Source organism: Rhagoletis pomonella, unplaced genomic scaffold (assembly GCF_013731165.1).
Source record: "Rhagoletis pomonella isolate Grant_MI unplaced genomic scaffold, Rhpom_1.0 Rhpom_scaffold_00005, whole genome shotgun sequence".
Taxonomy (NCBI): Eukaryota; Metazoa; Arthropoda; class Insecta; order Diptera; family Tephritidae; genus Rhagoletis; species Rhagoletis pomonella.
In genome coordinates, this window is record NW_023458559.1 from 11,572,607 (window position 1) to 11,586,130 (window position 13,524).

General features: G+C 33.1%; 1 protein-coding gene across 2 annotated transcripts in view; it reads right to left on the reverse strand.

The window, feature by feature from the left end:
* Positions 1–738: 738 nt before the first annotated feature.
* Positions 739–13,524, reverse strand: part of LOC118738706 — a 263,750-nt gene continuing 250,964 nt past the window's right edge. For both annotated transcript variants that reach the window (XR_004992930.1, XM_036469631.1), the window contains exon 3: positions 739–1,538. Coding sequence is in view for 1 of the 2 variants with exons in the window: in XM_036469631.1 (XP_036325524.1) it covers positions 1,370–1,538 (169 nt within the window). In the remaining variant the exon portion in view is untranslated. The remainder of the gene's footprint in view (positions 1,539–13,524) is intronic.

A 13,524-nucleotide genomic window follows, 5' to 3' on the forward strand; every position in this document is an offset into this window, starting at 1 on the left:
GCATAAAGACGATTTATTACATATATGTAATAAATCGTCTTTATGCAAATGCGACAAAAAAAAAACCTAAAAAATCAGGGGTAATCTTTAGCTATTTGAATATTTGCTTTAATATACTATAATTGCATGGGCTACAAAACTGCATACCCAAAATCTTTCTAAGAAATTCATTTAAAAAGCTCGAAGTCTTTACGAAAGTGTGTTTATTCTTTTAATTTTGCACAAATTCTTAAACTTGGATTTATACGGTTTTATTAAGTAATGAACTGTATTTGCATAAAAAATATCTACATAAAATTAAACAACAAAAATGGTTAATACCACCACGACTGAAGCAGATGCTTGCCCAGACACCCGAAAAATATTTATTTTTAAATTATTTAGGTTCACCAACTCCTATAGTGATTTGAAATATAAAATTCAACGCTTTCCGTACTAAAATTTTTAATATTAAATTTATAAACCACCGTGAAGCGGTTGGCTAACTAAAACTATTAGTGAATACAAATCGGCGAATACTCACTTACTTCGATTGAACACATTAGGGTGAAACTCTCTCACATTGATTTACTTTATATATGTATTAGTTTAATGCATCCACATCCATATATGGATGTAGGAATATGTAGTTTATGCATGTGTACACAAATATATACTGAAGATCTGGGTGTTCTGTTTGGTTTCAATTATTGCTCGAAAGCCAACTCAATTAAAGGGCTTTCTGAGCAACAATCAAAATTATACAAACACCTCAAAAACATCAAATATCACTTCACTATGAAAATGTTCACATATCAGTATATGTAATGCTATGAGAGTTTCGCAATCAAAATAAATTTTAGCTCTATTCTAATATAAAACGTCTTAACGGTATGGGAACCGAAAACTAACTGCATCCGGTATTTTCAATAACTTCCGATTTCCGCTGCGATCCTCAACAGCCTAAAAGTCACCACTGTTTTGTTGCGTCGACGCAGTGACTTCCAGTTTGATTTTAAGCTTCGGTATTGTTGCGAAGACTAGTATTAGCATTGGAATTCCCATCTTCGACTTACCTCCCACATTTGACCCGAACCACGCGCAATAGTTCGGCTGAACATATATCCATACACACATATGTACGTACATCCATGTATACATTCGTTGCTGTAAACATTGAATGCACTGCGAGTTGATTTAAAAACGTTTGGTTTGTGTGAAGAAAGTAAGGCATATGATTCTTGTTGGCGATTTTTTTTTCTTCGATTATTCCAGAGTATTTTTGGCGGGCTGAAATCGTGAGTGAAAGGATGAAAAGTTCATCTTCTGCAATCCTTCACATATTTGTTGTAGACATTCCACCCTTTGGTTTTATACACATTTTGTTCTTTTATTTAAACGTTTCATCGGTTCGGACTCCCGATAACATAATGGGATAACGTATGTAATAGGAATAATGCACTCCGATAAGAAATAAGAAACGGGTACATGCATTAGTATTGGCCAATAAGAGTTGAGTTGAGCCTTGTTCGCGCCCATACCTATGTATGTGATACCGCCTGAAAGTATGCATCGAGATTAAAATTATTTATAAACCCTGTAGGATATCAAGTCAGACTTAAAGTACTCAATAAACTAGACCTAAATTCTTGCAAACAGTTACTTATTTGGACCGAACACATGTAAAGGCCTATTTACATTTTCTAATTGTTCCTTTCTGCGTTTCATTGAAACCAGAGACAGATCAAATTAACCCTTTTACATTGCAAATAAAAAAAAGAACTGATACTCTGTGCATTACATTCGATCCTCTTAAAATGCAATTGCCCTACCCAGCATTACACTTGGACAATTTTTACTACAAATCCCGTACCTAGAATTACAATGCTTTCAGTTTTAAGGCTATTTTAGTCCAGTTACAAAACAAAAAAGTTATCCTTTGGTATTTTTTTTCTCAGCCGAAAGACTTCGTTAATTTTTTTCTAGTTGTTCATGTGTATTCATTACACTTTACAGCAAAATCAACTTTTTTCTGGGTATTGGACCAAACCATTTTTTTAAGAGACTGAGTCATAAGTAGGTAAAGTAATTTATACGACCTTTGGTAAAAATTATTTTTAAGTATTGTATCTAAATAACTTAAAAAGTAAAAACATAGACGTAATCCGCCTTTTGCTCTTATTTAAACGGTATGTAACTTTTTTGTGCAAACTTATATTACAGCTCCCTTGCACCTGCAATATAAGTTTGCACAAAAAAGGTTATATACCGTTTGAATAAGAGCAAAAGGCGGACCACGTCTATATGTATTTTTAACCGTTAGTTTTGGTTTTGGTTTTGCAAAAGTGTTTTATAACTCGTAATCTCAGTTGATACCCTCCAGAAAAAAATTATCAATTGATTAAAATAACCAACTTCTAGTTAGCTTTTTTGCGGGAGTTCGAAAAATAACTACCTTGTAATGAGCTAACAAAACAAAACTAACTTCAAGTTATTTGTAAAGTCGTGCAGGAGTCAAGCAGACTAGGGATGTCAGTGGCAAAAATACATTGATGTTTTTCTTTGAATCGATGCATCGAAATCTACATCGATATTTTTCAGATAATGTTCGGGAGTTTGTTTTTGTTACAAGTTTCTATAAAATACCCTCATAACAAAATTACTTTCAATATACTGTTTTTCTGAACTTCGCAGTATCAGGACATATAAAAGGAAGATCGAAATTGTATGTTATCATTTTGAACTTATATCTGACGGTGTTCGAATATGTTCGAAAGTTCGCTATTTTTACGGAAGGCTTTCGGAACGTAGCACTTTTTGTTTTGGTGATTCATGGACATTGAAAATACACTTTCTCCCAAAGATGTAAATTAATTTTATTTCAAAATATGAATTTTTTATGGTTATGAATTGATTAAATTAATCGATTGTTTTTGTCCAATTTACGACTTAATTGTATCGTAGTTTTGTGTTTCATTAATCGATTATTAATTTATTTATAGTAAAATAATCGTAAAATCCATCCATCGAGCATTCTTTTTTGCTAGCTGGCCTCAGTACTGAAGTTCTTGCGAAAAAAATGACCTTATGGAAACGGGTAGCGAGTCGTCACTAGAATTAGTAGAATGTGAGTTCGATCTTTGGGCCACTCATAAACAGTATTGCCAGAACTTTTTGGACCAACCGGCTAAATTAGCGAAAAAACCGGCTTAAACCGGCTAAACTATTTCAACTAAATTTCGCATGTTTTATTTAAATAAATCACAAGTAGAAAGACTAGTTCTTGGACAGAAATTGCCAATTCAAGCAGAAAAAAATTTAGCCAGCAAGAGTTTGCAGTTGGGAAAAATATATGATTGTGGCACATGGTTGGAATTTTTGTCGACGATAATTTGAACAAACAAGCTCATTAAATTTAAAAATTTACAAACTTGAGCGATTTTAAAATGCAGAATGTGAGCAAATACTTGTTTACTTAATTAATTTAGTTAATACCAACGATTTGAAAGGTACTCGGCAGAAAAAAAATGTATTCAAAATCAAAATGCAATCTCAACCAGAGTCGATATAGGAAACCCGACAGTTACTACGACAAAGAAATTGAAACGTATGTTGAAGAAAGTCGGACTAACAAGAAATATACATGTATCCTGCTTTTTGTCCCTCTGAAAGAATTTTAAAATGTCTATACAAATTTCTTATGTTTGAATAGCAACCGTGGACACTAGCTGGCAGAAAAATTTGCCAATTCCCGCAAATTTGCGTTCGTGCAGAAATTCGCAAGTTTCTCTACTTGAGAAAAATTTGGGAGTATTTTTTCTTACTATCTGATATTTTGAGTGATAACTCTCGCTGGATTTTCGACGAACAACCCTATTGTCTTCCCAGAGAGCTTTGCTTTACATAGAAATGTGTGGTCTTTTATTTTCATTTTAACGCATTTCAGTGTTGGTTCTTTTAATTCAGGTTTGCGTTCGGTTTTTGGAATTTAAGTAAGTTCTCAGTAAAAAAGTTTGTTTAAAAAAATACATATATGTACATTAGGCTTAACTTTTTTTTGGAAATTTCAGGACCTATTTTTATAGATTTAAAATCATATCTATAACCTTTCCGGTGTAAAAACAAATAAGTATGCAAAGTTTAGTGCGATTCCGTGTCGTGGTTAAAAAGATATAAGGTAATAAACATTTATATACATATATAGATAGAAGATAGGAGACCTTACACCGGAGTAATTTTTTACCATATTTATACCAATGTAATAATATCTAAAACCAAACTTAATTATAATATTTTATTACAAAGATATTAAACGCAAACTGTAAATGGGGACTTCATCGTAATTGTCCGCTTTATTAACCGACTTCACAAAAAGGAGAAGGTTATCAATTCGTTGAAATATATATATATATTATTATTTTTTTAATGTATGTTGCCGCAAACCTTTGGACCACGTTAACCGATTTCCATAATTCCTTTTTTAGAGGAAAGGTGTTACCTCACAGGTGGCCCCATACTAATTCGGTTTAAATCCGATGATTGGATTATGAACAAATTAACGATAATCTTAAATTTGTATATGAGAATTGAAGTCGGTTTTGTTTTTTGCCTAAAAATTACTTGTTTTATAACAAAAACCACGCGAACATTATGTAGTATTTTTTAAATTTTTTTATTTTCGTATACAGTTGTATTTTTTAATCTTTGGATTTAAAAATCGTGTTCTGAATAACATTCCTCCACCATAAAATATTAAAATCGCAGTGATGGTTGAAATCAAAGGACCTACCCCCTCCATAAGTTACAAACACTATTCGTTACAAAGTTGTCATCAAATTGCATAATGGAAAAAAGCATTTAAATAATCCATGTCTCCAAATTTTGTTAGCTTGTACAGTGCGGCACAGCAGTTTTCGAAAGCCCTGCCTCCTATTTATTCCTGAAGATACGAAATTTAGTACACACAAAGGAAAATCTGGGTAAAATTTCTTTATGAATATTACACGCTTGAGGCCATTGTTTTCGAGCGAACAGAAGCTTAGTAAAAAAACTCTGCAGATCCTTTACACGCATGAACCGAATTTTCACAACTTGGAAAGACGCAATTCGTTTTTTTTTTGTCAAATTTACTTAAAATTACTCAAGATATTTTTTTCTATTTCATTTTTTATTTTCAATAATTTCACTAAGCTTTACTAATTTTCATGCATATGCACATACAGTGAACCAAATAAAAACTGGGACCCGACATTTTAGCAAGTTTTGGCTACTTTTCTTTAATTTATTCAACGTTAATTATTTTTGTATGGAAGTATAGCTGAAAACTTAACAAACACCATATAAATCCGAAATTTATACTATGTGCAAAAATTTTGAAAATTCTGCAAAGTTTGACCAAAATTTATAACTTCTTAATCAGCATCTTTAGACAAAATGTTAGTATGCAGTTTTGGAGTGGCTAGGACTTACCGTTGATTTTTGGCAATTTTTTTTGTTGACGGTGCTCCGCATTTTTTCCATAAAAACTATGCTCGACAATTTTTTTATATGAAAAAAGGCGGAACACCGTCAACAAAAAAATGGCCAAAAATCAACTGTAAATCCAAGCTACTCCAAATTTGTACTTTATTATACTAAAATTTAATTTAACTGCATACCAACATTTTGGTCAAACTTTGCAGAAGTTTCATAACTTTTACACAAAGTCTGAAATTGTATTTATATGATGTTTGCTAACCTTTATGTCAACAGTAGAAAAACAAAACGTCCGCCAACAACAGCATACCCGGGTATGCACATACATTTTGTATGGGAGACGGCATTGTGTTGTGACGAAAATGTGAATATTTAACACATTTATTTTAATCTGGCTAAGTTTCTATTGTTATTTTCTGAAGAAATATATTTATTTTAAATATGTGAAGAAAGATTTGAGGAATATGTTAATGACTGTATAAATAATGCGTTTCTTAGAACACACTCTATGATCGTTGATTTTGAATGTATGCTAAAAAGATTGTTTAGGTACAAAACTTGTATGTTATGTTTCTTGTTACACCAGGTAGCTCAAAACTTGAACAAACCTGAAGAGCTTGTAGGCAAAAAAGTACTTAAGCTCTAATATTTACTTGAATCCATGTAGTGCGAACTTGGAGACTGAAGAGATATAATGTTTTTATAACCAAGTGTTACGCAACGAAATAAAACTTATAAAAGTAAAAATGGCAAATGGCGAATGGCTCACTCCACGACAACTTAGTGTACTTGATCCCGAGGAACAACAAGGATACATTCGTAAGAAGTTGGAAGATTTAGGAGATATAATAGTGACGCCGAGCATTTCGTATCTGAATAGATTGTGGACGATAACGAAGATGATGTAACTTCAGTTGTAGAAGAAATCGAGTTATCAGAATACGCCCCAGAAGATCATGAAGAACTTGACGATATACCGGGGAAACTATACTGCCAAAGAAGGAAAAAATTGAGCTGCTCCACCCTGAAGGCCTCTAAAATCCGACGTAGGATGTTCCTTCATTAACTTAGTGAGCAACTGGCGAAACCTGAAATAGAGAGCTACTAATAGTCGAATAACTACAATATTCTCTACACGCAACGTCATTGAAGCAATAAACGGCGGTCCTTTGAAGATAATGGATGTTGCAGTGACAGTGCGGGCAGAATGAAAACAAAGGGTAATTGTTTCATATCCGCCCAAGGAAAACCTGCATATTGTGCAAAAGACCCGTGTGTACAGAACATTCTACTAATACGCCGCAATGCAATATCTAGATGTTGTTAAAAAGTTAGTAATTTTCAATTTATTCATATTTTTTTGTTTTACAAGTCTTATCTTACTATAATATATACTTGTATTATTTTAAAAATTTTATCCGGAATTATATTTTTGTATTAATTTAAGAATTTTATTCGGAGTAATGACTACTTTTCAAATATATCAACATTCATATTTGCATGCGGGTATGCAGCTGTTGACGTAAGGGGGAAAAGCCGAAAAATGACCAGATCTCTGGCCCAGGTGATCCAATCCTACTCAGACTTAGGAATATGACGTAAAACACTTATATGAGGATATGTTGCTGTTGACATAAAGGTTAAGTAATACTTTCATAAAAAAAATTATAAACATTTGTTAAACTAAAGAAAAATTGCCAAAACTTGCTAAAATGCCGCGTCCCAGTTCTACTGTTAATAGAAAAAAGTACCTTTCTAAATCAGGTAACATGCATTTTATGAAATGCCATAATTTTATTTAAATTCAAAAGGCGGACAAAAACCACGAATGTCATGGAACAACCTTCTCTTGCTTCATGCATTTGGACATAAAATGACGCACAAAAAATGGAAAAGCAATTTTTTCCATCAAGATTGGTTAAATGAGTTTGCAGTTCTCAATAAAAAAATGCTGGGTTACTTATTTCTTCAAGAAAATTTAAGGAAAAGCAAACATTTCATGCAACAGAAATATTGAAAAACATTTCTTGAAGGCTGCAAAGAGCCCTTAAGCTTTGAATCTACATAGCTCTCCAGAAAAATCACAAGAATTATTTATGTTTGTACCGGAAAGCTCTGGTGTACCATAAATCATAGTTACTGTGTGTTAGGTAAGATTTCAGGGAAATTAATGGTAATTGTAAAAAAAAACAAAAAAGGATCACTGCAGCGCCTTCGTCTTGACCTGCGGGCGGTGCGAAGCCACAGCCGCTAAACTTAAATGTAGAATACGTGATATCATAATACAAAAAAGAAGGTAGTTTCATTGAATGACATTCGTTGTTGTTGTTAACCATTTGACTTTTAATAAAATTATGACATTTCATCAAATTCATGCTACCTGATCACTAGAAGAAATATTTTTTTTTTAAGCAGAAGATTTTAACAGTACGTTGAAAGATGTGGAATATGATGAACTAGAAAATTATGCCGACTACATGATTTCGAAAATGGGGTTGACGACTAGGTTTCAGAAAGTATGAAGAAAGTGTATACTTACATAGCGTCGCTTAAAGTACAAAACCGCGTAACTGACATTTTTTGCCAAAAATTGGATTTGCTCACACAAGCTCTTGGCTCAAGCATCGGCGTAGCCAGAATGAAATTTAGGGGGGGCTCGATCCTATTAAGCTGTCATTTCAGGGTACTATTTTATATATATATAAGGAAAATTTGAAAGTTAGGGGGGGGGGGGGTTGCTCGAGTACCCCCCTGCCCCTACCTGGCTACGCCCATGGGCTCAAGCCTTATCCATTCGTCCTGAAATGCGATTTCTTTGTAAAAAAGAGAACCATTTTGAAATATGAGTGTTTTTACTCTCTACAAAATAATTTATGCAACCTCACATACGCAATTGTGCATTTTTTTGATACACGGTTTTGTACTTTAAGCGACGATCGGTTAGTTGTTTATCGGAGGGCGGTCTGTTCAAGCCGACTTCAGGTGTTTTGCATAAATTAAAAATTTGTGAAATTTAACGATGATGCGCTAATCACAAAGCCTAATTTTTTGCAAAATCTTATGAGAAATTTAAAAGTAAATTTGAACCGAAATATAAAAAGTTTTCATTTGGAAAGAACATTTTTTAGAATTCGATATTTAAATCGCAAGATTGCATTCAAAATAAGAAAACAAAAAAATAAAAGAATAATGCGCGCGTGGTTTTTATTACAAAATGAAAAGAACAATTACGATGAAGTCTCCTTTAACAGATTACATTTTAAATATTTTTAATAAAAAAAAGTGCCAACCACGTAAGTAAAAAATTATAGTTTATAAAACTAAAACCTCCCTATTATAATTGCCATTCGTACTGTCATCAGGTATGTAACTTGGGAATAGAAATCGCTGCATCTTTTAGGCGCATCAATATTACATAGTTAAATCCCGAGTTAATAAAAAGAAGGTAAAAAAAAGTACCAAGCACTGATAATGGTTTTTGATTTGAAATGTTATTACATTGGTATAAATATGGGAAAGAAAATACTCGGATTTATTGTTTTAATATTATCAAAGTGGCAAGGCCGTTGAGTATACTCACAATTTATGAAACTTCAAAAAATTTTATTATCCGTCAAAAGTTGTTTATTGAAACTACCTTCTTTTTAGTATCATGCGTGATATTATTAAGATCACATTCAAGTTAAAAACGGTACATGAAATATTCCTTCCGATCGTATTGAATTGAATTTCATAAATCAATATGATTTGCAAAATATCAATTCTTAGCAATATAGAGCAGATGGACATTAACTTTAATCATATGTACCATCAGCTAATAATAAGTATATGCCATGACGTGTCTCACCACTTCGATTCATTTTTATTTCCTTTCATACTGCAGAAATTTATATTACTTTTTATACTAGCCTAGGTCCTCGTGTTCGTCCTCGTCTTCGCATTATCTCCGTCTTGGGATTTGTGCATAAGTTAGATAGGCTGACAACCCTACTAAAGATAGTTAAGAAATAAACAAATCTCTAGCGTCTGGTATTGGGATAACTACATATTGATATTTTAAATACGTGACAACTCTCCTAAATACAGTTCAGAAATAAAGTTTTTGAACCCATTTCATTTTCATTAAACCCATTGAATTTAACTTCTAAAACATATGGCAACCCTCTTAAATAAAGTTCAGAAAAACCCATTTTTAACCCATGTCAATCGATACCCTTACTTTAATAATTCGTTTGACCTATTAAACAATTCGAGTTTAACTTTTTACTCAGGTGGACACCCTCTTTAATATTATAAATGCTCAAACTAAATATTTCTTAATACTCCTTTGTTTGACGCCAATATTTCAAGCAGACGCCAATCATGTTCAAATTATTTTTAAACCAAAACCTCGTTAAACCTTTTTCGTCTGACACTTGTACTGTGATACATATTTAAGTTATCTAGTACTCTTAAATAAAATTGAATTTATTATAAAATCAGGTGGCAACCCTCCTACATGCAGTTTGGAAATAAAGTTTCTTCAAAGCAATTTTGGCTTATATTAATATTGAAGTGATTTATTTAATTTATATTAAATTTAACTTTGTAACAAGGTGACAACCCTCTGCAAAATATTTTCAAACCACAACCTCGTTCGTGTGACATCAATATCAGGATATACATATCAATTTTCTGCCTTTATTTAAGTCGAACTTGCTTTTTGAAACAGATGGCAACCCTCCTACATATAATTAAGAAATAAAGCCTTTTCAAAACCATTTCGATCGATACTCATAGTGTAATACTTGATTTAACTTAAAAATAATTTGAATTTAATTTTTTTTATCAATGTGTGTGCATTGTGCCATATTCGGCCCTTTCGGAAGCAGCCGGTACCTTAAGCACAATCAATTGATTTTCGGCACTATTTTTGCGTAACTCAATACAAGTATCTAATAAATATTTCTTTCGGACCCACAATTAAAAAAAATTGTTTCTTTACTTTTTATCGTATATGCTTAAACTGATAAATAACACAGCTCCACAAAAACAAAAAATAAATTCTTCCTGTTATTAGACCATTATTTTTACCTATATGTTTTTTTGATCACTGAATCAAAATCCGACATCCATTCAACCCCATCACGCCAACGTTTTTCATAGCCTTTCATAGCACTTTATCGGTTTTTCCGGAAGTTGGGTGACAGGGTTGAAAAAACCTTGACGTGATGGGGTTGAATAGACATCGGATTTTGATTCAGAGATCAAAAAAATATATAAAAATAATGGCCTGGTAACAGGAAGAATTTTTTTTTTGTGGAGCTGTGTAATATAAACATAGAAATCCAAGCATAAGAAGCTCGCATTCACATTCTACGTATATGCTTAAAATTTTCGTTTAAACAAACTTGTCGCGATTTTATCTTTAAAGCAAATTTTATATATAAATTAAATAATCATATACCCAATTTGATATTTTTTGTGGAACAGATGACGAAATATTTCCTAATAAAGAATATTTTGCAGAAACTGAAATTAAATTTTTTTAATTAAATACTTTACAATTTGGTGTTAAATTTTGCCAAGATTTAAGAAAGAGAACCTTGCTATTGATATTTCGGCTTTAGAGCCAAATGCAGTAAACTCTGGCGATAGGAATAACATTGTACCTATACCTGTAAAATTATTTCCGGAAGACGGGATGAAAACTGTAGAAGCCATCAATTGAGAATATAGCGAACTAGCAGAGCACACGATGTCGTTCGGGGTAAACAAATCAAAATATAAAACAGTAATACAAATATTCAGTTCAGCATAATTTAAAGGAGACAAACTATTTTCTTTGTTTACATTAAGGCATCCTTAGGAGCCATACTTTTGGCTTTATCGTGCTATAACTAAAAATATATTGATCATCACTTGTACTAAAAATTTTGTTCCATTATTAATATAAGATAGATTAAGGTAACGATCAAATTTCTAAATCAAAATTATTCTACTACGGTACATTCCGTTTAGCTGCCTATTCGATTAGCTGTTTTATTTAGCTGCACTTTTCTAGTATAATGCTTAATTCGGAAGGAGTTTTATTCATTATGAACGAAACTTTTTCGTTTAACAGCATCGCGAGATTAAAAAACGATTTAATCTTTCCATTTCAAAATAATCTAAAGACGGTAAGGTTTCAAAAAAAACACACAGTTTTAAATATCCGAGTTATCTAATAGATAAATATATGTATGCATATCCCCCCTTTACAAACTCATTTATATATACTTTATCAACGCCTATCGGATGCCTCACGCCCCCTTTTACAAACTCATTTATATAGACCTTATTATAAGCACTTACCAAATATGTATATAACTGCATACCAAATTTAAAGTTGATGCGACATATGGTTCCGAAGTTATAGCTGATAAACCTTTCAACGAATATGGGATATGCCACGCCCCCTTTCACAAACTCGTTTATATATACCCTCCTATAAACACCTACCATTGATATGTCTGCATACCAAATTTCAAGTTCGCGGGACTTATGGTTCCGAAGCTATAGCTGATAAAGGATTCTGCGCCTATAGGATGCGCCACGCCCCTTTTACAAACTCATTTATATAAACCCTCATATAAGCACCTACTATTGATATGTCTTCATACCAAAATTCAAGTTCATGTGACTTATGGTTCCGAAGTTATAGCTGATAAAATAATCGACGCCTATGGGATGTGCCACGTCCCCTTTTACAAACTCGTTTATATATACCCTCCTATAAGCACTTACCATTGTTATGTCTGCATACCAAATTTCAAGTTCGTGGGCCTTATGGTTCCGAATTTATAGCTGATAAAATATCCCACGCCTATGGGATGTGCCACGCCCCCTTTTACAAACTCGTTTATATATACCCTCCTATAAGCACCTGGCATTGATATGTCTGCATACCAAACTTCAAGTTCGTGGGACTTATGGTTCCGAAGTTATAGCTGATAAAAAATTCCACGCCTATGGGATGTGCCACGCCCCCTTTTGCAAACTTGTTCATATATACCCCCCTAAAAGCACCAACCGTTGATATGTCTGCATACCAAATTTCAGGTTAATGTGACTTATGGTCTGGAAGTTATGGCTGATTAAAAATTTCACGCCTATGGGAGGTGCCACGCCCCCTTTTCGGATCCCAATTTTTTTCACCCTATTATGGGCCCAGGTGTCATGGCAATACTCTGTCAAAATTTTGTTCGATTCTGTCCGTCTGTTTAGACTGCAACCTGGCACATACATACATACATACTTCCACAAATATATAGTAGATTAGCTGACTACGCAGGTTACCTGAGAAATTAATTAATGAGCTGATGTTTCTAAATGTGTTTCATATCGCGCAGGAGACACTGTCTTTGTCCCATTCTTTAGCTGGCGCTCATTTTTATACCCGAGCGCACTTGTGCACAAGGGTATTATAACTTTGTTCACATAACGGTTGTTTGTAACAGGCAAAACGAATCGAGATAGATATAGACAAATGTATACATAAATGATCAGAATGAAAAGAGAAATCGATTAAGCGGTGACTGTCTGTCCGTCCGTCCGTCTGTCCGTCTGTGCACACGATAACTCGAGTAAAAATTGAGATATCGTAACGAAACTTGGTACGTGGACTTCTTTTGGGCATAGGACGGATGGTATTGAAAATGGGCGAAATCGGACAATAACCACGCCTACCTCCCATATAAAGGTAATTTTCAGAAATACGAAAAGTGCGATATTTTAGTAACTACTGAAGATAATTCACTCAAAATTGATATTTACAATGAGTTTTAGACGAAAAATAAGAATATTAAAAAATTTTGGCAAATGGGCGTAGCCACGCCTACTTATGGTTACATGTGTATATCTTGGTAACCGCTGCACCAATTTCTTCCAAACTTGGCACAGTTGTTGGTCCTGCTACAACATACCAAATGGCCGAAAATTTTTAAAATCGGACAATAACCACGCCCACATCCCATATAACGGTAATTTAGAAAAATACGAAATCCTCGATAAATCAGTAAATATTAAAGCTAATTTATTCAAAATTGATGG